At 30.4% G+C, this 26,846-nt stretch overlaps 1 protein-coding gene and 1 long non-coding RNA gene across 2 annotated transcripts; both read left to right on the plus strand.

Annotated features, from left to right (window-relative positions):
- Positions 1 to 1,968: 1,968 nt before the first annotated feature.
- LOC111033224 (plastidic glucose transporter 4-like) lies at positions 1,969 to 19,766 on the plus strand. Its single transcript, XM_022313867.1, has 5 exons — positions 1,969 to 2,181; positions 2,316 to 2,451; positions 9,482 to 9,667; positions 17,207 to 18,016; positions 19,275 to 19,766. Exons 1-5 carry the CDS (start codon positions 2,146 to 2,148, stop codon positions 19,514 to 19,516), a joined length of 1,410 nt encoding a protein of 469 aa, XP_022169559.1. The 5' UTR covers positions 1,969 to 2,145; the 3' UTR covers positions 19,517 to 19,766.
- Positions 19,767 to 24,082: 4,316 nt separating this feature from the next.
- On the plus strand, positions 24,083 to 26,636 carry LOC111033233. The gene is made up of 3 exons (XR_002604388.1): positions 24,083 to 24,399; positions 25,073 to 25,273; positions 26,315 to 26,636. It is a non-coding gene; the product is annotated as an uncharacterized LOC111033233 (long non-coding RNA).
- Positions 26,637 to 26,846: the final 210 nt, after the last annotated feature.

The following is a 26,846-nucleotide window of genomic DNA, read 5'->3' on the forward strand; positions in this document are numbered from 1 at the left end:
ACTATACTGGGTGGTTCTTTTAAAGATAAAAAATTAATAAATCGAATCTTCAACACGTGTAAAGCATTTTTTTTTTTTTTTTTTGGATAGTTGTAAAACATCATACCAAAGCGAAATGTTGAAAAAATAAATGTTATTTTTAGTTTTTTTTTTACACTTTTAACGACTGTATATCTTTATAATTTCATACTCCGAAGAATAATGTTGCTTTGAAAATTTTTAATTTATAAAAACCAAATGTCGAAAGAGTAGTTAATATTGGTTAGGATTCAATGAATATGTAATGCTTTGATGAGCGGAGTAATGGTCTAAAATTGTCTATGAACTTAAAATACACATAACATTTAGACACAATTTTCAAGTTACAGTAGTTATTATTAACTTACTATTGGTTCGAACTTTGATTTTGTTGAATTTAAACTGTCAGAATAATATGAGTTTATAAATGAATATCTATGGTATCGTTCAAAAACGTACAAAAATTAAGAAGTCAATGATTACAAATAATATGTATGATATTGTTTCAAAAATGTTTTGTAGTACCTATAATATAGGTAATATTATGACTTATATCATTAAAAAAAAATATTTCCATAAACGTTGACATTTTTCAAAAACTATTATTGATCGTCAAAAATCACCTTATACAGATTATTTCATCAAGCAAACTGATGCATATTTTTTCCCTCTTTCGTGAAATTATTAAAATTCAAATCTTTGAACTTTTTAAAACACCCAAAGACCATGTTTTCAAATGATTGAGTGTTTTTTTTTTGTACTAATTAAGAATTAGCGATGCAAACTTCTGTTCAAATGAGAACCTCCTTTTTTATTTAAAATTATTTAGTGGATATTATTTTTGAAATCGTATCGATGTAGGTTAATTCAGCTACTAGTTCGAATTTCGATTCCGACACTCGAGAATGTTCACAGAAATTAGCCGCTAAATAATCTACGGCAGAAAAAGGATGTAGACGTGTGAAAAACAGAAAATCAAATCGCCGCAGTAACTCCTCGAGTAATGCATAAAATCTCGAGCATTTGAATACTATAATACGTGCGGTCTTTCGTAGCATAATATCAATATTATTTAGAAATGCCGAACGTCGGGTCTCAATGAAGGAAAAACGGGGTTAGCACATTGTTGTTGTTGAAACACCCTGTACGCACGCGAAAATCGAAAAACGAAACGGGATTCCGAGAAAACCTAATTGATTCGCGAGCAGCACTCAGCTTATAGTACGATAGGTGGTACTGGGTACCCGCTTTATGCTCTGTTCTATACAACATGGGTACCGCCGAAAGCCGAAAGGTAATATTTTATTCCGTAAATAATAAAAAAAAAAAAAACAATAGAGCAAAAAACAACTGGCAGGCACCGTGATGTTAGATACATGTGTACGGTTCATGGCGATGATCACGACCGCGTGTAAGTCAACAACGGCGAGTGTGCGATTGTACATAATATTATATACGTACACGACGAAAGCGGCGAAACCGATATTGACATGCCGTCGGACTTTTATTAGTTCATATTATTATACTCAAGACGACTCGATGTATATATTATTACACAAACGATACAAGACGGTATAGAGTTAATATTTTTCTCGTTATCGTCTGCAACACGAATTACATGAGGTATGAGATTAATAAAAATAAATATATATATATATACACGCGCACAATACAACGTAAATGATATCGCACAAAAACGGAGGTTCGCGTTCAAAAAGGGAGGTTTTTTTTTTTTTTTGGTTTTTCGTCTTAAAATTAGCGCGATACGTACGCAATATTATACGGACGGGCGGCCGCTGCAGCGAGTGTGCTATATTTATTGTGGTGTATTGCACACAGCGCTACTATATTATTTTCGTTATCGATAGACGTTTTTGTATACACTCACACACGAATTCAAGAGGCATCGTGATACGGGCAAAATAATATCACACATGTACCTAACAATTATTAATTCACAACAAACGATTATTGGCAATAATAATTGTGCGGCTCGCCCAGTCAGTAATCATTAGCCGAGAATGAGTTGACACGTATGGTAGTTGTTGTATACGGCGGTCAAACAATATTTATACCGTGGCTGCGTTTTTTTTTTTTTTTTTTCTGTGAGTACACCGATCTTTAAAAATGTTGAATTTCAAATTCGGTCGCCATCTAAAGCTCGTGAGTATAATAACGTGTGACGAAACAACAAAACGAGATGTATAGCGAAGCGACCTGCCTATACATTATAATATTATTGTTTAATATTATTGTTATTATTGTCGATGAACCATTATTTTCATTTCGGTTTTTAGGCGTTATGCACCTGTTTAATGTCATGCAATCAGTTTATCGTCGGATGTTCTTTCGTATTCTCGTCTATTCTTCTGTCCAAACTAAAAGAACCGACGTCCACGATAAAAGTTAATACTGAAGACTCCTCATGGATAGGTAAATTTGTTTGTTATTATAATATAAAATATTCTCTACGAATACAACTGCACCATTGTTTTATGCCCAAGACGACCGGTAATGAAAGCTTTCAACGGTCGCCATTTAACTGTCAGTTGTTCGCGTCTATTTAACGATTAGTGTTGGCCGGCAATGTTAGTATTCTCGAATGTTTTAAAAAAAAAAATAAATAAATAAATAATAACACCGTTATTAAACGCTCGTTAAACAAGTGTCGCAGTGATAACGCGTGACCTTACGTAATAGGATAAAGGCACGACATTATTTTGTACCTACTGACTATATATTGAGCCAAAACATAATATTTATGATGATTAGGTACCAATCATAAAATGTGTCGATTAGTTTTGGTTTAACGGTATACAAACAAATCACGGGGTATCTTCGTCATTACACATAATAATATCGTAATATTAGGTGGCTCGGTGTGGAGAGGTGTCTACGCTCAGTTGTGCACTCGCTCTGAGAGTACCTGCCGCGGTGTTGCTAAATTCCCGGATGGGCATACTCGTGTTACGACCCTACCGACACAAAAACCCACTAAAAATATACAATAACATACATAAAACTCCGTATCATACCGCCCCACGCCCAATAGTCTATGTTATATTCCCCCTAGTAAAAAAAAAAATAAAAATATAAATAAATAACACATTAGTTTGCGAAAATAAATAATAATAATAATAATAACAACAACAAAAACGTGCCATATTGAGCCACACTTTTATGCTGTAACACCATTTTTATAAAAACAGATTTTTCGTTATCTATAGACAGACGTAATTTGGTTATATCTATCGATTTCCGTAGTAAAAAGCACGTTCGTTTCTCACGAGAAATTTATATGATTCGATTTTGAAAACACCTATGAAGACGGTAAATGATATAATATTAAATATTATTACACACACTATTTAATATGTACAATTTACATAATAGCATTGATAAGATCCAAATGGGCAGTAGTATTCCCAAATAAAACGTGCATCCGAGATTTATTCGAAATTTATACTTCAGATAGATTTCAACGTGTAACTGCAAAAGAAACGATGAACCTTAATAAAAGCCATCCTTAACTTTACACTCCAGACAGGTTTAAACGTTAACTGAACCTATGAGCTTTCCATGAAGTGTCATTACAATAATTGTTTTTATTGTTAACAGTTGAGTTAGGTACAGTTATATCAATAAATTATGTTAGAATCTCATTAAATGAAAAAAAAAAATGTTGAAGAAACAAGCTATATGACTTTTGTCCTGGGCATGGACTATAGTAGCGATTACAAGTACAATTTTATTTTAAGGTTAGGCATATAAAAATTATTGAGCTACACTTATTTTTACCGCCAACAGTATATCATCAATTACCAAAGGTGCACATTAACTGGTTAGTTAATTTTCTAATCAACTAAACTGATTAAATTGACAGCTAAAATAACTTAGATTTTCTTAGTTGATTGAAAATAATCGATAGGTTTACTATTACATGCCCTCACCTACATTGATATTTGATGTAAAAAAAATTAATATTCGTTTGATTATTAATATTGAGATGTGTAAAGGTTAATTATTTATCTATCTATCATTGACAGACATATAATGTGTATATATATATATATACATTATGTACATTAATAAAAGTAAAATAAAATTGTTCATTATAGCTTGGAAAGTTAGAAAGAACACAGTCACTTTTTATGTGATCCACATAATAATTTTAAAAAAGAATGTTAACTTTTTTAAATCTGAGTTAAGTTAATATTTTTTTCGGTATGACATTTTAACTTATCGAGTTAAATTTATGATTTGTTAATTGTTAACTTCTAACTTATCGACCTCGATTCTTAATCATAACTCGAGTTACCAAATTATTTTCAATGTGCCATTGTCAATTTTTCCAAAAACACAACAATTATTATGGATTTGCTGCAATCCAATATTATATAATAATTAACAATATCGAGACTTTTATGAAGTATCATTATTTCATTATTATCAACGAACTTATAAGTACGAATTTGACTGATATGCGAAAAAAAATCTTCGTTATCGTTAAGGACTTTACCTATTTATCGGCCTCATTGGTACCACACACACAGTGATATATTATAATATTTTAACACAATAAAAAATTATGATAACAGAAACTTATATAATATTACGTACGGTATTGTAATTTATTTATGATTTGCCCTGTATTCTAAGTAAAAGTAATTTAACAATACAAAAGTGTAAGTTCCACTAAGACATACCTTGTTAGTAATTGTTCAGCAGTAGTTTGAGTAATTTGACGTTATAATATGAATCGCTTTCAAGAAGTTCTACAACAGATAAAGAGGTAACTCTGTTACTTCTCAATGGTATTAAATTTCAAAAAATAGATAAAACAAAAGAATGAAATTTAGTAAAAAGTTAATGACCGATGGTCTACTTCGTTGAGTTTTCTTGACTCAGTATGTCCTAATACTAGAATAAAAATCAGTAGGTGTGTGAGCCGGAGTTATCGCTTTCCTTCCGAGTAATTATTGTACTCACAGTGCAGCATGTCCAACTGCAAAATAGTTCATATATTTTGTTTAAATTCTGCATCGGTACCGAAATATAATTAATAATATTTATACCGTGTTACCGGTTAACGGCGATAAGGAATATCATTATAATCTTTAATTAAAAAAAAAAAAAAAAAAAACATAATTTATTGTTTATTGTGGCGTGTTAATAAATCTATAATTTTCAAAGTTCTGCTTATACTGAAATTGTCATTTCTTGCTCTATTCTCGTCATGCTTGTTTAACATATACATATTACATACATTTGAGTTACCTAATCTAATATTCATATGTAGGCAAATGTCATTATACAACTTGTTTGAATAATATCTAAAATTCTAAGACACATAATAATAATATTATACCTACATCACTTTTATGGACACATTGATATGACATCAGAAGGAATTTGACAGTAACGCCATATAAAAACATGAACACGTTTTTGCTTTTCATCATGTGATTCATTATAGGTAAACCAATATGTGGGATAAGTCCATTAAAACCCATTAAAAGTTATGAAAAGACTTTAAATCAAAAGATCAATAGTTAAATAATTGTAAAAAATTAGGTAATAATCCAAACCGTATTTTTGAAAATTTTTGGTTTTTACTTCATGTGGACTAATTTAGCATTAAAAACTGTTTTCTTGTTTCTTGAAAAACTAAGTTTTTGAAGTAAAGATACAGTGGATAACTATAGGACGGCTGCAGAATAGTAATAGTAAAAATAATGATCCGATGTGCCATAATTATTTATAAAATGTAATTTTTAAAATACATTCAAAGTATTTACCATTTGTTGTATATAAAATGCAAAATTATTTAAATTCTTGAAAATGTTTTCGCGTTGGCTTTTCTTTTAATTGAAACTCACGTTACACCAAAGGTCCAAAGATGGTTTAAAGTTTTAATAAAATTAAATAATTACAAGTTACGGCTTACGAGTTACGAGACAACGAGGAATAGACACGATAATATATTGATGTCATTATACGTCTGACGCGTTTGTTCGAAACTCATGACCTTAGAGTAGCATAATTTTGCATGTGCCAAGCAATCAAAAAACTTTCCGGAGATAATTTTAAGGTTAATGTTGTCAAATATATTCTGTCTGCCAAACCATAATATTATAATGAATGATAATGTGAACGTGAATAGTTCGAACTTAATGCAAACACAATCAAAAACTTTCCATTTATGATTTGATATGAAGACAATATCATATATTATGACGTGTTTTGCTGTGGCCTACCAGATTAATTATTTGAAACAACGAATAAATCGATCAAGTATATTTTTAATTTCCATCCCTTAAAGTTACAAAAAATCACGTACAATGTAAAAAAACCGACCCAGCCACTTTGATGTATAGTATTTGTCGAGTGTTATTGAGCAGAATAATTAATTTATCCATTTCGAATTCAATGGTATCATTGCATACAAAATATAATTTTACAGAGTGACTGCTCGTCACTCTATATTTCTAAGGATGCATTAATTATTATTTATTTTTTATTAAATTACCATTAGTTATATTCAAATTTTTGTTATTAGTAAGAAGAGCTAATTTTTTTTAAGACATTGTGTCTTTTATATTATTTTCATTATTTGTTATTGGCTGTTATAATGCTGAGTACCATAGTTATAGTTCGGTGAAGCTTTAAATGTATATTAGCTGTAAACATATTTAAAAAAAATGCATTGTGTATAGAAAATGATAATATAGGTAGGTAATGTCTTCAAAGTCCACAAGATTAATATTTTTTAAATTACAACTTAATAGGTAAAATTGTTGGAGGCAAAATCTTAGTTTTTCGTTAAAATAGTTATCAAATGTAATCAACATTTGAATTTTAAATGTAAATGTATAAAAAAAATAGTATCAACATAATATTATAATTTGATGACTTTAAATCTTAAGCTATTTAGATTGAAAATTTCATGAATTTTTAACTACAAAACAATTTGCAAATTTTCGTGATATTGACAAAAATGTTTAACTTTAAAAGTTTTTAATTGTTTCTCATATTAATGTGTATTACATAAAAATATTTTTTATTTATTTTAAGAAGAACAAAAATTAACAAGGAACATTATCTATTTAAATATTTAAGTTTTCGACAAAATAACGATTACAAGATAATTTATGTTATCATCATTAATCAAAATATTAAAAATAATTCAACAATTTAAAATGCTTATAAAATGTTGAAAATTATATAATATCTATAAAACGATAATTCATAAATGTTTGATGAAAAATTCAAGATTTTTAGGTCATTAAATGTCGAATTACAACAAAGTTACCAGATCATTTTAATTGAAAACTGGTAATACACATATTTTATTCCCGTTTCTAAATTATATTTTATTGTTATTTTTATACTGATTTTGCCAAATAGTATGAAATCGATTCACTGGTGATATTTTAATATATTTTGTATTAATCTCATAATTCCATATGGTTTTGTCCACTATGGTCGATGAATAAATGAGTGTCATTATACTTGAAAAATATTAAATAATTTTTCATTGTATACAATGTAGCGTAGTATTGAAAATAATTCTACCTTCACTTACTGGAACAATTCATTTTTATACATCAGAAACACTGTTATTATTACCTGTGTTTAATATTTCCTTATTTTCTTCAAACGTTTACGGACTCTTTAATTCAGACTGAGTGAGTTTGCTTCAGATATTAATTCATAATACACAATATTAGTGAAATATTTACTGTTTACATAATATATATATTTTTTAAATACAATGTCTATTTAATGTTTTGATGTTTTTTTTCCACGAAATATTATGACACTTAATATCAAATCAAAACATTTTGCAAATCAAATAACACTGTAATCATTAGTCATTATTTATTATATTCCAGGAGTTGTGACTTGAAAAAATGTCATTGTATATTTCACCGGTATTATAATATTATAATCCTATGGATCGTAAAATGGTGATGGATCAAAATGTTTTTGTTCGTAAGCAAGAACAGAATTTTATCTGTCCTTTGTCAGAGGATTTTATTTTGTATTATTTGTGTACAAAAAAAAAAATCACGAACAATCACGTTTTTAATTGCAATAATAAAAAATGCACATACAAACAAGATGAAAGCATCGTGTATAACGCAGATAAAGTCCACTACATTAAAATGATAGAAAAAAATTACTGTTTTCGAGTCACAACAACTATCGATTAACCACTGTGGAGAATACATATTATTATTTCAACTGCGACCTACGTTGCTACTTTCTCAACTGTAATAAAATAAAAATTATAACATAGTTATTCGATAGCGCCTGTTTGTAAGAAATAAAACAATTGATTCAAAATGTATTTATATTTCTATTAAATTACATTTTATAGTTGGAAATTAAAAATCTCTACAAAGGGTTGCAATACTCGAGCATGATTTATTTTTAATATTTTACATGAAAAATCTCAATCAAAAATTACGAAGAACGAATTTATTCATAAATAATACTATACCAACGAAACTTGTGTAGTTCTATGTCTTCTCCAGAACTAATTGAACGTTATGGTTGTGTGAACATAACATATTTTAATTTGGTGACTGCTGGGTTTAGTTAATATCAATTTTGCCGAAAGACAAAACCCAACCCAACGAAAGTACTTACCTACCTATATAGTTGTTAGTTTGTTACCCCCGCGGCCACAGAAAGTTTAAAATTGTAAATATTTAATCTGCGACACTGTCACAAAACAAATTAAAACCATTGGCCTCCACCGCCGACGTTATTTTTTCAAGATCAATAAGAACAAATAAAATATGCATTTAGCTAGATAACTGTAATAAACGTACAAGTGTGTGCAAGCCATATAACGGTTAGTGTATTGAATCTGATTGAAATTATATTATTCTCTGTGCAATAGTCTTGAATAACGAACAAACTAATTATTCAAACGCCTAATTATTATAACTAAGCGTTTGGCGTTTGTAAGTAAAAAAAATGGGCGTGATTAGCAATTTGAAAAGAACGAGTCCATGAACTGCAGTATACAAACGATAAACACGAAATATTCAGTTATTATTGGTTTTGAAATTATTATACTTTCGACGTTAAAGCACAACAGTCAATAACAATACATTTTCATATTATAATTTTTCTTTTTACTGAAAACGTTTAAAAAACATCGATCGGTTTTCTATGTAATTTAGTCTTTGATAGATGAATCAATTAGTTGTGAACATTTTAAATAAGCATACCTACTCAATTCTATAACAAGCAATAATAATATACCTTATTTGTGTCTGACTACCATTAAATGAATAAAAAGTGAATGTTTTTATATTCTATAGGCTTATTGGAACTTGTTTAATTTTAAATAAGTTTCGAATCAAACAAAATAGTTATCATTAGACGATTTATAATTAATCGTCGTGTATATACTGCACATAATATAATATAAATTTTATTTTTTCAGCGAGTTTACCAATACTTGTGTGCCCGGTCGGTTTACTCATAGTGGGAATACTAACCGACAAAATTGGCCGAAGAAAATCTCTTCAAATTGGTTATATATCAATAATTATAAGTTGGCTGGTACTCGCGTACGCCAATTCTCTAAAAGCCATTATGATCGGAAGAGCTATACTGGGACTGGGATTTGGTGAGTTTACAGAATTAATAAGATAATACATTATTGTGCTTTATAATTATTCAAATGTTAGTCGTAAATAACGCGAGTGGAAAACTTGCATCGGTGACGCAATTATCATCCTTTGTCGAAGAATTAGTCTCGACCTTCTGGCAATTATTACATACCAATTAAATCAAAGTGAAAAACTGCTTTGTAGTGTTTTTATTTAAAAGTTATAATCTTACAACTTTTATCTATTACCATTTACCGACTACCGGCCGTCTCCGACATTGTGTCTCTGCCTAGTATGAGTGACTATACGGCTCTATGTGCATGCGTGTGATGAGATAATACGAATAATACGAAAACACGAGCCACCGTCAAAGTTTAGAAGAAGCGTTGAACAATATTAAATGTACGATATTAATCTGTGTCTGGATAGAGGTGTTTTAATTACACTCTTGTGGTGTAATATTGACTTCGTCATGGGAGGTACTCGCTGTACGATTAACAGCTGTTTAAGTATATGATATCATATCTACATTTATCATGACAGCAACGTTTTCACTAACAAGTGCTTAAAATTCAGGGCACGAAATACATTTCAAAATAAAATTATGAATACCCAAAAAATTGTTAAAAAAATACTGAACACAATCAGAAATCATGTCAAAATCGAAATTTTGTATTAAGATACTAAACATTTATAATATTGAAACCAAAATCAAAATCGATAACTTATACCGAAATAACAATAATTGTATGATGTATCTTGTATCGTTGATTTAAAATTAAAACAATTAAATCAAATTAAAATCAACAATTCAACAATAACAAACACTAGATAAATAATATTTTTCACTTTTGGATGATTTCGATTTTTTTAGGACCGTTTCACGACCACGCGTAACGACGATGAAATAGAAAGCGATTCTTTGCACGTATGGCTCGTAGGTATAAATCAAAATTAAAATCGTAGAAATGTAAAACCAATAAAAAACAAAATAACAATATTTATGTTTCAAAAAACCAAAAATTAAACAGAATATATTCTGCAACAATAGGTATAAAAATCAATATTTGTTTTGTCACCCGTGCGGCCAGTATACAATATGATATCTACCGGTAAATTGTTTCTTGTTACCGATAGGTACCTACAAAAAATATGAAATGTCTGTCATATTCTTATAAAGTTACATTATTTTAATTCATTTCAAGACGGGAAAGTACCTGTGACTCGAGTCGTAATGTTAGACGAATGACAATACTTCACACAATACTACTACATGTCTATAAAATACAAATTATGGTCAATATCCAGGATAATACCAGGATAATAATTTATATTTATCGGATGACGCAAAACAACTTAACGTACAACCACATGCCAGTCATGACTCATAACATTTTAAAATACTCTATCATGACGATCGATAGCAATACATCACTTAGGTTTTGATTTAATAACTTGTAACTATTAATAATTAGCATCTGGATAGAATACTCTGCAGTTTTTCGGTAGGCATATAATATTAGAGTATTGTACGTTAGGCACTTGCCGTGTAGAAATATCACACTTATTATTTACACACGAGACCTGACATTTTTGAAAAACAATTTTCATCCAAAAAAATGATAATTTCGACGAGCGAAACCGAAATTAAAATCAAAACATTTCATTTCGATTTCACACAACACTGCCTATAACAATATGCACTGCGCTCGTAGATGTTTTTGTGCTGCATTGATTTCGTTTGACCTCGGGTATCCGACGGTATAGAATAAATTGTGCGCGGACATGTGCGACCAAGTGCGAACCGACAAAAACATAATAATAATACAATATAGAACGTATAAATGTGACATCAGCGAATTCTCTGAAACTACTTGTCTTAGCATGCACGTCGAATATCGAACCGATTTGTCCAAGTGTTTTTGCGGGTGTCGCTAGTAGGTTGAAGGTACCTATATTATATAGGTACCAATTATTTTTATACATAATGCAGAATATTTTGAAACGAAAAACGTATAAGGATGGGTTTGAGTAACCATTTTTAAAAATGGTTTCATAAATATGGTAACGAGATTTCGTCGTAGAAATATCGCGATTTTATAATTTATTATTACCAACATACGAGGACATAGTCGACGGAGTTCCGATCGAATTACTGCAAGCCAGACAGGTTAATTGAATCCCATATATATATGTGTACTTTATATTTCACAGAATTGTTATTAAAAATGTTATAAACGCAAATAATAATAATGCTCTAATGGTTTTAGTCTGTTTTTTTGAATCTCAATTTTTTTTAGCAGTAGATTGGTATTGTGAAACCTCGATTACTTGAATCGTTCGGGGACAGAGTTAGAAATTCATAAAAAAATTTTCTTTTATATCTAAGTTTTAAAAATGTGAAAAAAAAATCTCCCTTAGGTTTTCCTATATTTAGCAAAAGAAAAAAGTTCACAGGAAAGTCTAATTATTTTTTTACGAGCGTTTGAAGTTAGACATTGGATATTTACTCGTAAAGTTACAAATTTTCATCAAATTATCACTTTATAAATTTATATACATGATGACATTTTAAAAATATTTTGACTCATTGGGAGCCATTTACAAATATTAAAAAAAATTTTTATTTAATTTTTTTATTCTATAGATGTCAATAATAACATTAAATGTAAACATTTTTATTTTATTCATTGGGTCAAAAAGTTTGAAAATTTAATGCAATTATCCTGATATATTGTTATAATAGTAGAGTTGAAAAACACTAAATCTTCATACTCACGATTTTTTTTTATAAGCATTTACTCAAAGTTCATGTTTTGACAACATTTCTTAGATTCGAAATTTACAAATTATTTTATAGTTAAAAATGTATTAAATGTTCAATTTTTTTTGGTGAAGGATTGCAAATTTAAAACAGGGTTGCTCGTTAGTAATTAATTCTATAGCCAAAAAACTGAAAAATATTACATATTTAAACCAAGAACAACGATTCAAGCTATTTGCTGTAATTTAAAAATATTTTTCGTGGGTACTCGAAACTTTCATGACATTTTAAAGTACAATCTTTTCGACAAACATTAATTTAACACACTATATCATTAGTAATAAAGACTATTATACAGTAAACTACAATTAATTACTTTAACAACAGTAAGAGCATGATATTTAATATCTATTTATTAATAAGATAGGCAGGCCTTCGCTCAGAATCGTTTTTCGTGTACAATTATTTTATATCAATGAATTCAAATTTAAAACATCCAATACAATGATTACACCTAATGTACACCAAAACGACATCCACTAAACCAGTGTTTTAATCTTAAAGTACTTATTTTGTAAGTAGCCTTTACAATATTATGGTTAGTTATTGATACATTGGCATTCCTCATGACATTCTAAACTCAGGGTTCTGGAGCCTTCGGATTTTGCGAAAATCTTACATGACTAAAAGCTATTGACATTTTTAACCACGATTAAAATAACAAAATACCACGGAACAATGTATAATTGTTAACGAAATATATAGAATGTGTTTAAACAAAATATAACGCAAAATAAATTGTATAGAATTATTTAATCAAACGAAAACTAATGCATTAAACATATACTAAGAATTGTTGGCCATGTATAGTTATACACACCGTCTCTTGATGGTCGAAGAAGATAATCCAATATGCACCACATGTGGAACTCAAATCACTGTAAAACATATTTTCACAGAATTTCGTTGCAGATTCGAAAACAAAATAGAACAAAATAAATTACCCAAACACCTTTAAGAACTTCTGGGATACCAACGGGGAGTAACTAATAAAGTGCTAAAATGTATAAGACAAGCAAAAGTACCTATAATATATACTTGTATAGTAATACACTTTAGTTTTAATAAATACAAATCGTAATTATTAAAAAAATAAAAATGCGTCAAGCTAATACGCTAATTATAGTAATAACCATTGAGGTTGAAGCGAATGTTCGGTAAAAAAAAAAATAACCTGAAACGAGATAATTAAAGCTACTTCACGTCCCGTGCCATTTCAAATAAAATATATTTTAAGTTTATAAAATCGGTTTCGTGAGAAGATTTTTCCAAGTGAATAAATTTTAGCAATACATAATTAGCAAAATATCCAATCATTTAAATAATAAAAAATTGTCGTTAAACTTGTTAATGTTATCGTTAAATATAAAATTAACAGTAAATAGAAATTTAACATTACACGCTCGCCGCACCACCACGTCATATGACGATTATTGAGATGTAGAATTTTAAGCAAGTTGTACCCTCATATTTGTTTTTTCTCACTAACTCAGCGAATTGTACATGAAAAAAAATCCATTTCATTCTAATTTTTAATATTCCAGTGAATTGGCTTTATATTACATTTAAGGGAGACAAATAATATATCTATATTCAAGCTAGGGGTATTCGAGGGTCGAGAGGTATTCTTGATATTTCTATTTTGATGCAATAAAAAATGTTCAACCTTAAAATTATCGTAATGGTTTAAAATGAAGCCCTAGATTATGTTTATTTTTGCTTTCAAAATGATGATCGGTCATTCTGTAAGTCATTTCACTCCAATACTAAAAATAGAGGGGTAAATTAAAAATTTGTTAAATTATTATACTTTCTTACGACGGATACAACACAGCTGGAATAATGTCCGTTCAAATGTAAAAATCCAAACCGTTTTAATTCTAAACGCAAAAGTAAAACTTTATGGAGTTTTACAATTTAAACACGAAATAAAAGTAAACAGAAAATGCGCATATAATGTTTTAATTCGAAGTATCGGTAAACTCGAAATTCGTTGAACATTTAATTAAAAAAAAAAAAAGTAAACAATATTTTTTTTCAAATGCAAGTGAATTCAAGATCGATATATTCTCTAATTTTGGATTCACCCCCCCCCCCTTTTTTATAATTCATGCAGTTGCGATAGGTTTTAAATTAAAATGGAGAACGTCGGGCAGCTTGATTTAACGTATAGTATTTAATTTATTTTATTTAATTTAATTTAATCTTATTTTATTTAACTACTCAGTATTAACGAAGGTTGAAGTGTGTACTTCAATTGGTATATAAATAGAATATGCGTCTTGTGTATAAATATAACTTATTATTAATTATTAAATTATCATAACTATATGAAGGTTTTTCCACAACGATGCCTGTCCTATTGAAGACTCTTAATAAGGACTATCATTGAATTTTAAAGCCTACTTAATTATTAATAACGTAAATAACAACTCTAAGTTTGAAAATATCACGATTTTACTACTGAGGTAATTACCTATGAATTGCTAAATGTCGTATTTAACAGATTGCATGATTTGTTAGAATTTTGTATATTCATAGTTTACACATTCAACAGTGAATATTTCGAAAAATGCATTTTTCTTCTTGCATCATCATTAGTACGATCGGGTGGGGGACCCAAGCAGAGAACTGACTTGTAACTAACTACTCAGTAGAAAAAAATTGTCAATGCACTTTTGGCTAGATTTTTGATTTTAAGACACTGTGCACTAGTACATTAATTTTTCCTTTTTTTTTTTTTAAAACAACGATCGCCTAACCCCTCGGGAAGTTGTGGAACGTGTGTGTACTTGCACTTGGTTGAGTCACGTCCCATCATTAGTCACATATATTATTATCTAGTATGTATTGTATTGTTTAGTGGCATAATTGCGGATCGGTGACATCGTTTAGGGGTGCAAATGCATCGTATAGCCACCCTCCCCCGACTGATATGCTCGCAGTATAAATCTTTAATCTTCTAAAATAAACAACGGATAACACATTACACGTACATAATATACATTTATAAGATAAAAATGTTTTTTTTTTTTATCAAAGTATCGCATAAAGTTCATTTATATCCCGTTTCCCCTGTCGAGTGATCGATATGTTGACTTGTCGACGGTATCACATCATCCGGGTTGTAAAAATAACTCAATAACAGTGGTTCATGATTTACGATAACAGGATTATCATCGCGTTATTTTTTTCACGCTACTCGTAGTGACAGGGGGTAGCAAGCGTAAGCCGGAAAATTTGTTTCAAGACTTATTGTGGGTGAAATAAAATAAATTATTATGACGCATTGTATGTTTTACATTTTAGTCATTCAGCTGTTACGCCTTAGACTAGTAGTTTTAAGTTGTTTACCTATCACTAAAACGATGATCCATACAATATTCAACAGGTTCGGGAACGTGCGTGCACTATTGTACTTGGTCAAGGCGTGTCCCATCATTAGTCACATATGGTATCTAGTACCTATAGTATTCACTATTTATAGTGGAATAATTGAGGACTGGTGTCATTTTTTTGGGAGTGCAAAGGTATCATTCAGCTCCCTCGCAAACCTGATATGCCAACAGTAGATATCTTAATTCTTAAGTCTTCTAAAATGAAGAATGGACACTGTACATTTGTAACATGAATGTGTTTTTTTTCTTTGAAGTATCGCGTAAAGTTCATTTATTTCACTTTTCTCTTGTCGAGTGATTGATATGTTGACTTGCCCACGGTATCTCATTATCCTGGTTATAAAAAAAACCCAATAATGTTATTTCACGATTTACGATAACGGGGCTATCATCTAGTAGTTATGTTTTTCATACTACTTTCTGGAGGTGCAGGTAAATGTAAGCCCCAAAATTAGTCGAAACTCATAAGATTTATTGTGAGTGAAATAAAATAATTTATAATGACGCATCATATTATGATTCAGTCATTAAATATTACTATGCCCATCACTAAATCGGCGATCCCTTCATTCAACAGGTTCGGGAACGAATGTCAAATTTTAAATCAAATTATTGCATAAAGAATATTTATTTCATGTTATTCTCCCGTCAAATGAAAGGTATGTCGACTGTCGATGTTATTATGAGTCACGAACATTATTCAACAATATTATTTCATGAACATATTATGATAACAGTATTATCATCACATTTTTTTTATCATCCAAGTTACTGCAGGTAGCAATGGAAGTCACAAAATTAATTCTAGCATTTGTCCTTAAAATCAAACAATTGTTAGGTTTAGGTTTCGATTTTTGTGAATCTGTTAACAGACTAAAGCTTATAGTTATAAATCATTTTTTTTTTTAAGCTCATAGTTTAGGTAAGAGTTATATGACAATTTGCAGTGAACTTGTTCATTTGAGTTGAGAAAAAATATATAAATATATGTATTTTGGAACACATAAATGTAGCTAGTAATATGGTTTTATGGTTAAAACAACGAAACGGTTAACGTTAGCGCAATATGCTTCTTCGCCAACAATATAATATTATTATATCATTTAATTATTTAATTATTATTTGTGTATTATCTCAACACGTGGATTCGACTTAAAGTAATAAACCGTCATTTATTGAGTTTATTCGGATAAAAATCGGTCGGCAAAGGTAAAAAACGAGTTAAAAAATATGAAAATTAACTGAACTCGACCTTGACGTTTTCGACTCGTTTATGCCCTCGGCTGGTCTTGGACTTTTTTTTTACCTCTCAACGATTTTCTTTCGTTTCGCAGGGTCCGGAACTTGCGTGTACTTGTACCTGGCCGAGGTGAGCCCCACCAAGTACCGGCCGCTGTACTTCTCGGTGGTCACCATTTTCGTGGGCTTGGGCATGATGGCCGAGTGCGTGCTGTCCATGTTCTTCGACTGGCAGACAGTGTCGCTGATAATGTTCGTGGTGAGCACCGTGAACTGCGCGTCCCTGTTCCTGGTGCCGGAGACGCCCATGTGGCTCCGGACCCGCGGCCGCACCGGCGAAGCGGAAGCGGCCGAGGCGTGGCTGGGCATCGAACCGGCCGCGGCCACCGTCCCGGCGCCGGTCACCGCGCTGGCGGTCAACGGCGACGATCGCCTGTGCGGCGCGGACGAGGGCAGACCGGACAAGGCCGCGTACTGGACGCTGTTCGCCGGCCCGGCCGTCTGGAAGCCGGCCCTGATCACCACGGCGTTCTTCATCGTCCAGCAGGGCAGCGGGTTCTACGTGCTGCTGTTCTACTCGGTGGACGTGCTGCGCGACTGCCGCGTCCAGTGGGACGGCATCACCGTCACCGCGTTCCTGTCCCTGTCCCGCGTCACCGGCAGCGTCGTGTACTCCATGCTGCACCACGTCCGCCGGAAGACGCTGGTCGTCGCGTCCGGCGGTGGCATGGCAGTGTCGCTGTCCATCGTCATCCTTTACATGCGCATTTACAAGGACGTGGCCACGCCGCCCTACGGCTTCGTACTGATCGTCGCGTTCATCGCGTACGTGTTCTTCGCCCTGCTGGCCATGCTCCCGTTGCCCTGGACCATTTGTGGAGAGGTGTTCCCGATGGCCGTCAAAGGTGTCGTATTATATTATAATTATAGCTGAGATTTTAATGTCCTGAAAAAACCCGACAAAAGGCCCTAAAAAAAAATGCTTTTATGATCTACAATTTTTTTTATTTTTAATAATTTTAGTATAAATAATAATAAGAAGTTTTAAAAAATGCATTATAAAATTATATTACAAGTGTAAACTGTAAACACATAGTTTTAGTATAAATCTAAAAAAAAAGTTGATTGTCCGATAATATAATACGAAGTACGAATACCTACTTATAATCTGTTATTTTTATTTAAAAACCATGTTGGTGTAAAAATCTTAAAATCTTAAAATAAAATTTCAAATTCATACACTTGGTTTCCAAAAACTCAAAACATGCTCCAAAAACTCTAAAATGCCCTAAAAAATTAAGGAAATGTCCTAAAAACTAAAAAATGCCAAAAAATGCAAAATAAACTTTCTTATTCTCATTCAAAATGTATATAAAACAAATTTGTGACAAGACGAGCATGGCACAGTAAGGTTTGAAAAACAATGCAAAGTGCATCGAAATCCCAGCCTTAATTATAATTGTCCACTTCTGTTACAAATCGATATGAAAATCAATGTGTGTGTTTGCTCAAATTGGAAAAATAATTAAAAGGGGAACCAAAGACTAGAAAAAAATAACAGAGTTCCTTTCAATCACCGCGTACAATGTTAACAAAATTACAATACTTTTTTTATAAAATAAAACTTCCCCGTACCACCGATCTAATGAAAACAATTAAAGGGGTTACTCCCTATGAGACCTAACATCGAAACCTTGTTTTTCAACAGCTTAAAAATTATGTACTTAAAAAAAATAATTTCAAATCGTTGGCAATTTTTAGGTCTGGCGTTAAACAAATCGCATGGGGTATAAACAGGGCGCCCACGTGGGTTACTGTAGCCCTTGGAGTACGGTGTCCCAGCTATTTTAGGACGCTGTTGAAATGAAGTTGTAATATTTGAAATTTTAAAACTTTTTCAACAGGAATACTCATTTTATATTAAATAATATTTCAAACCAAAATTATATGTTAGGGTCATGCGTATACAGGTACACGGTAGTGTGTAAGCTGAATATCGGTGGACGTTAAAAGCAGTACAGTTTATTTTTTCATTTTTTGTCAAACACCTGATTATAGATTCATCACTATTAGGCCACATTTTTAATATTCTTAATTTTTTTTAAATTTAAAATTTATTTTTTTTTTTGTAAACTGTTATACTTAATTGTTTTTATGTTTTAGGGGTAATGGGCGGAATCGTACAAGTGATTGGATACGAATTAATGTTTTTAGTCATCAAAGTGTACCCTGCATTAGTGTCGAAATTCGGAGTGGAATTTGTTTGGTCAGTGTTCACAATATTCTGTTTTGCAAGTGCATTGTTCGGTGCGTTCATAATGCCAGAAACAAAAGGAAAATCCCTCAACGAAATATTATCATCATTTGATTCACGCAAAAAATCGTTAAAAAATAACTTGCCTTAATAATATTGTATACTATAATAATAATTATTGTTGTTTTTTTTTTACGAAACATAATTATACAGTACTGCAATTTCGTTAATTGGAATTTTAAGTATAATATTCTTCAATGTGCATTGCGAAGCTATTATTTATATTGTAATTTATTTATTGTTCGATACCTCATAATGTGTAGGTGTCTCGTGTGTATTTATAGATTAATGTAAATTCTTAATTTCCAATATAATTAAATGTATATTGTTAATTTATTTTACAAAGGTATATTAATTGTTTTCAGACCATCGTGTTAATTTAATGCTGCTTCTCACCGTCGAAGGCGGTTTCTAAAAGAAAATTGGAAGTATTGGGGATTAAAACTAAAAAAAGAAAACGTGGGGCAGTACCTCGTCACTGACCACTGCAATTGTTATAATAATAATGTGTTCAATGTTTGAATTCAATGAATTAATTTGTATAGTACTTATATTCGATGGAAAACGATTATGAGCGAATAGTTTGTCTGCCTCTGTCATGGATTAAGACTAAAGAGTTCTACACACGAAAAAAAATCAAAAATGGTTTTTGCGGTTGGGTTAAGAATTATTTTCCTCGTTTTTTTTCGGTTTTGGAATCAATTTATTATAAAAGTATATTCCGCATAACTTGTTCTTGTGGTAATAAAAAAAATATATATCGAACGTACACACTCACAATTTTTGTTTAGCATTCAAATCATGACAACATTTGGTATTGACACACAGTATAATGACGACGATTAATCCTCAAATGATTTTTGTAATCGTCTTAGAAATATGAATCGTAGAAAATTAGAATCATTTTACTCATCTAATACTATTCCTTTATTTGTATATAGGTAGGTACACAATGGTAATTCAAAGTATTGATAAACATTTTAGATCTTTTACATTTTGTTTGTTAATTTTCTGTTAAATATCACAATATTATGTTGCAACAAAATCTATGCTCTGTCGAAAAGATTGAAAATCAATCCAGATTTCCAATAATTTGTGCTCTAAAATTAAAAATACCAAGTATTAATTACCGTAAATATGTATTAAGCTTAAAATATTACAAGCCATTCTCAACTCGCTTTCATTGCATGTAAAGCGTTTTCCGTTGGTTTACACGAAATGTATTACTGCGCAGCCTTACAATTTGTGTGTGGGAGGGGGGGGGCGTATCTATAATATAAAGATGTTTACACATCAGAAGTTTTTGAACGTCAGGCTTGAAGGTGTATCGTTCTCGGTACTATGCAACATTTAAATTTGTTGATATTATTATACATCTATAGCAAAGTTCTGTTGAGCTATTTTCATCCAGTATCTACGTCATAGAACTTTTTATTGATTTTATTCTACCTGAGCATTACTCTGAATACGCGGAGCAAACTGTACAGTTTTATTATATTATTATTATTATTATTATTATTATCACTCCCAATTGGCGGGGGCCGTAAGCATTTTATTGTTAATAGTAAATTTATTTATACTAGTTATTATAAAATATGTTCAAGATCATTTTTAAGAAGGTACCTATTTATTTATTTAATTATCCTCCTTACTAATTGTTATCACCCCGTAGGTAGTTGTCCTGCGAAACGTTAGATTTAATTACTGCAGTCCGGCGTAAGAAGTCTTTACGACACAACTAAAAACTACATAATATTATGGGCGAGAGAGAAAATAATGTTTTCAAAACGAAAAATACTTAATATGTACCTTTCTAAATTATTATTTTATTATTTAAAAATTATTTTCAGCTAAATGCACCTCTACTGGCGCAAAATATAAAACCAAGAATTATAGTTTCACAAAATGAATACCAATCGAAGGAAAAACAAAATTGAAAACCTCGTTATGGCATATCTATATTAAATTATCCATTTATCACAGATACATGATATCCAAAACGCAACTAAAAATGTATTTATAGTTATGTGCTAAGTTTTAAGTTATTTAATTTTTAAATTGATATTTCTTTGAACAATATTACTCTCACCTCGCTAAACATGAATACTACATATTTTTTTTATTTTTTTATTTCCTCATTACATGCAGTCATTGCAGAGCTAGCCCAGAGTGATTCACTTTGCATGCTAACCCCCATTTTTCATTTAATTAAAAATTTTCAAATACACTTAAAGACCGTGTATTAAAATTCTTGAATGTTTTTGTTCTATTTAAGGAGATTTCTGCAGTACTTTGTACAAACTTTTGTTTTTTAAATGAGAATTTGAAGATGATGTCAGTGCGTATTTACTTACATTATTATTTGCTAACATGAAATTTTAGTTTTCACCTAAAATGATTTTTTTATGATTTTTGAGTAACGTTAGAGTAAAATCTTTTATTACGAAAATTTTAAAGGATAACATTTTTGATGGTTTGAAATATCGGTTTTATATTTTATTATTATTTGACTTCGTAATCGCTTTCTAAATATAAAACTTTAAACTGTACATTTAAATGGTGTTTAAATTGTTTTGAGACAATATTTAGGCAAATCGATATATCATTACCTAAAAAATATTATTCTCTATCGATTTTTTAATAAAGAATTTTAATCTTATATTATACAAAAACATAAAAAAAAAGATTCTGCGTAAATGCGTTTTGTACATGTTGCGCACGGCCAGAGAGAAAAAACACACAGTGCGTAGACATTTTCTTAAAAATAATTGTCGGCTAAATAAGTTACAGTAAACAAAGGTTTTCACCCGCAAAGTAAAAGTTTATATCAACACAATAAACTCCTTAAGTAGGTAGTATGAAAAGTTCCAATAAGTTGAAAATAAATGGTCTTTAAGTATATTTAAAAATGTCAAGAATTAGAATACACTTATAACTAAAGTGAAAATTGGCGAGAGCATGCTTGGTGAAAATACTATTGATTTCCTAATTTATAATGTGTTTTCAATCTGATTTTTTTGGATAGATTACCATTTTATTACCTAATTTAATGGATCTATGCAGTTTCATTAGTAAGATTTTATCATTTTGAGATGGAGAGGGGGGAAGGAGGGTGCTATGAAAATTAATTGGCAATAAAATAAAATTGTATTATTTTTATTTTGTCTAGTCCGATAATAAATTCAGACATTTAATCCTTAAGATACAGAGTAGGTGCAGGATAATATTTGTACATCTTCAACTTTTGTAATTTTTTACTTTTTTAAAAGCTTTTATAATTGGTTATAGCTAATCCGCTTACTTAGTTCGCAACAGCCAAAAGTAGATGAAAATTTAAAAAAAAGTAATAATAATATCCTCAATGGATAGAGTGCATAATCTCATATAATATGTATTACTATACTGAATATAGTTAATAAGTAGGTAATGCAGTTTTCTGGTCTTATATTTAACTAAAATCAGATAATTCTTTATTTCTAAAGTTTGTATGATTGGTTAACAGTAAAAAACTAAAACTATTCAATATTGATTATCTACTTGCTATAAATATGTAATATATAGATAATCTATATATTACATATTTACATGGCAACTATTTTTTTTTTTTTTTTTATTAAATGTTTTTATTCAATTTTCATTACTTTATAGGTACACTTTAAAAAATGTTCAACGGTCACATGAATTCTCAGAAATAATTTTTTAGTAGCAACATCCAAGTGTACTTGCACACTAAAAAGCTGACAGTACAAAATAAACTTTTATCTTTAATTAATTGGAATCTTTCATTAATCATTTCTCCTCCATGCACTAACATTAATTTAATAAAACTGCTTAAAAAGATGTTCGCTAAACAATATCCGAAGCTTCTTCTTTGTCAATAAACACTTTTATGGAACTCAGACTACCTAAGTATAGAAGTGAAGACGGAAATTAATTTGATTATGTGTTCCTATACATATATATATAACCGAACTGTTTATTGTTTCTAGTATTTTATCGAGTCCTGTAAAACGAAATAACCTCTGGAATCACTGAAACAATTTTATATCATTACATTGATTACATAATATGAAATATGAAATACCTATATTACCTATTACCACAGTTGTGAGTTTGTGTTATAGAGTGGTATATACAATTCTATTACACTGCAAGGAACTGTACGTACATGGTATAAAATGATTTTACACTGTCATATGGAAAAAAATAGTTTATATTATTATTAGAAATTTAATTTAATATTTAAGAACATGATGTACTGTAAATCGTTGTAACTAATTACATTATTTTGAATTCAAATTGTTTTAGTCACTATAAGCAGGTATATCAGGACTGGTATTGGCGTATAGAATGCGACTTTAAATATTAGTTTACTCTAAAATAGTTTCTGTATTAGGTATCGTGGTTTTTTAAATCTTTTCTGGAATTATTAAGCCGTTTTAAAATTGGCCACATAGTACCTATGTACAATAGTTTTTTAACCTGTGTTTAATTTTCAATAACTTAGAGTACATCGACGCTCTTTGCCGTGGTATGATTTGGTATTATCCAAACAGAAAATAAAATACCGTATTTTTACAACACTGTGCCTAATTCTATTTTAAGGAGATGGTAAAAAAAAAAAAAAACAATTGTAAAAACGTTCTGGTTCACTCGGAACATATAAAACGTATTGAAAGCTAACAGTTGTATCACACAAGCGTTATTCGTGGTATATAATAATAATATGTTGCTGTCATATGTGCTTATCATTTTAAGACCTTAGTAGTTTTGTTCAAGTACCTAGCATATTATGTGCGCTATGGCCAGATAGAAAATAGACATATTATTGTGTAACAAATAAAATATATGTTTTCGGAGTGCGTCGTAAACTTATGTGATTCGTTTGCACGGACGATATCCGTTCGAATGATTTGGTGTCGGGTGACACGATTTATTTAAAGAAAAATTGTAAAAAACCTTCGTCTAAAACATGTAAGTAAAATATGATAATATTGAAAATTGGTGGGAGCGAATCGTGTCACTCGACGGCGCATATTTTATGTTTGTATATTTAGACAAAACTACAGCTAGCTGTTATATATATATTTTGGGTTAGGTTAGGTTTTCGGGGAAATAGACGACAACCAAAAATATGAATTGTAATTTTCATCAAAGTAAACCGATAGATCTTTCTACAGTACGCTCAAGTTAAAAGTCAATACTGAAATATCGTAGAACTGTGTGGGCTAGTGACTGTTGAAAATCTAAAATGGAACGTTCTATGTTATAATTAGCATCTGCTCATACCGCGATATCGTGTACTATCTATATCGACTACGAACTATCAAAAGAATATTCAATTTTGATTTTGTTGCTAATTTTTTACTACTTGAAATGGGGCAAACGACAACCGATTTTCAAAAAAACGTTAGTGAAAATTACACATACTATATAATATAATTTAGGGCAAATCGACTAGAGCCAGTGAAACAGTTTCAAAAGAAGTAAATAGTTACAAAATAAAAATGCATATTAGGCTCCTGTATAGTGATGGGGCTTAAAATAATTGTTTTTACGTATTTTTCTACCAATTGTTGTGGGACATTGCAAAGAAAAAAATCGGCAAAGTCGACTAATGATTATTAAATTAATTTTAAATGCCTAGGTAAAAATTCAAAACCATACGGAGGTACCTACGTCACAATGCGCAAGGACGTGTGACGTAAATCTGTGGCACATCAACACGCATGTTTTGTCTCCGTCTCACAAAATATGCACAACACGGAAAATCGTACTATCACAATAAAACATTTCGCTATGTATATTTATACAATTATCGTAAATCGACCGGGTATGCGGTTTACAAGTAAGATTACTATACGTAGAACATTTGGGAGGCTTTTGTTGGTGTTTTTTTTTTTACTAAGAAGCAATAGCTGCGACCATTTTGACACTGCACGTCATGTTATTTTGCAAAATTTTAAAACGATCAAAACCCACTTAGAAATAATAACATTTATAAAACCTTCCGGGACGCATTAAACAATTATGTTACCTTTAAATTACATCGTAGTTCAGTTCGCTTTAAGTTTGAACAGAGTAAAATGGTTTATTGTTAACGTAAAGTTTGCTAATGTTGTGCATTAATTGCAAAGACGGAGACAACGCACGCGGATTCTTAAGCACGATAAAATGTTACGCTGCTTAAAATCCACCTCTGGGTCGATCTCATCACAATTTTTCAAAGCGAAATCCCGTATTATTATGTTTGTCGTTTTATTTGTTATTATTATTATTTGAAATGACTTCATTTCAAACCGCAGGATTTTTTTTTTATAATATTATTCATATTATTTTTGAGATACACTATTATGAACACAGAACGTAAAAATCATACAGCCGTTACTGTTATGTCAGGATACCTACCAATTAAACTCAACAACGATATACTTTCCGCTTTGTCAGAATCTAAGATCGTTAAGGAAATAAGAGCGAGCGACCATTTTTTTTAAATTTTTTTTTTAAATAAAATATTTACAACCGTAAGGCAAACAATAATATTTAAAATCCATCCTGCGTTATAATATTTTTAAACCGACATCCCGTCGTTGCCTTCGAACATCGCGACACTCGCTGTCTTTGGAGAAACTTTGTACACAGTTGCTCTGTGCACTCTCGAACGTTTTAAATTATAATAATTACGAGTCACTGAGATACACGTCTCGTTTACATAATGTTTTTTCGATGTTACTTCACATAATTAAATTTATTTATGTCAATATACTTAGGGTCCCCGCTATAGTAACGTATTATTATCGTTACGCGTCGAATCAATTATAAAATATACCCGAAGTATTTAGCAAAAACAGCTGTTTATTTTTTTTAATTTTTTTTTTTTTTTTGGCAGGTTTTTGAGTCCCACAGCGTTGTACTCGATTTCATATTTTAGTAAGCGCGTCTTTTCTAAGTCACGTACAGCGGCTCAAACAATCTCCCCTCCCTCGAAAAAAAATCAATTAATTTATACAAATAAATCATATTTTGCGAAGTCTGCATTTTTCAAGCGAAGAAGACCCCACACTGTATAAAACAAGTATGGGATTAAAATTGATTTAATTCTATGACGTTATTCCAGAAAAATATTTTATATAATTATGTAATATGTAACAAAAATCAGTTATCAAATGCATTGTTACGTTTCATATTCAAAGCTGAGACAGTAATGCATTTTTCTTTTACTTGGTCAAGTTATAGTTAAAATTCATTAATAAGAAGTGGTTAAAAGGTAATTTTATTTTTGAATAACTTACATAAAATTAAAATTAATACATAATTTTTTTTTATTTAAATGTGTATTAAGTTCAATTTAAATGTTTATTTATTGTTTCGTTAGGTTGGGTTAACCTCTTAGGTAACGCTGCTTTTACTCTACTTTATTT

Source organism: Myzus persicae, unplaced genomic scaffold (genome assembly GCF_001856785.1).
Source record: "Myzus persicae strain clone G006 unplaced genomic scaffold, MPER_G0061.0, whole genome shotgun sequence".
NCBI lineage: Eukaryota > Metazoa > Arthropoda > Insecta > Hemiptera > Aphididae > Myzus > Myzus persicae.

What these genes read in the sequence shown, in the direction of transcription:
- LOC111033224 (XM_022313867.1), top strand. Translation starts at nt 2,146, where the DNA reads ATGTTGAATTTCAAATTCGGTCGCCATCTAAAGCTC. An exon ending in TGAAGACTCCTCATGGATAG is followed by an intron (nt 2,452 to 9,481) that starts GTAAATTTGTTT and finishes TTATTTTTTCAG; the next exon opens with CGAGTTTACCAATACTTGTG. An exon ending in TATACTGGGACTGGGATTTG is followed by an intron (nt 9,668 to 17,206) that starts GTGAGTTTACAG and finishes TTCGTTTCGCAG; the next exon opens with GGTCCGGAACTTGCGTGTAC.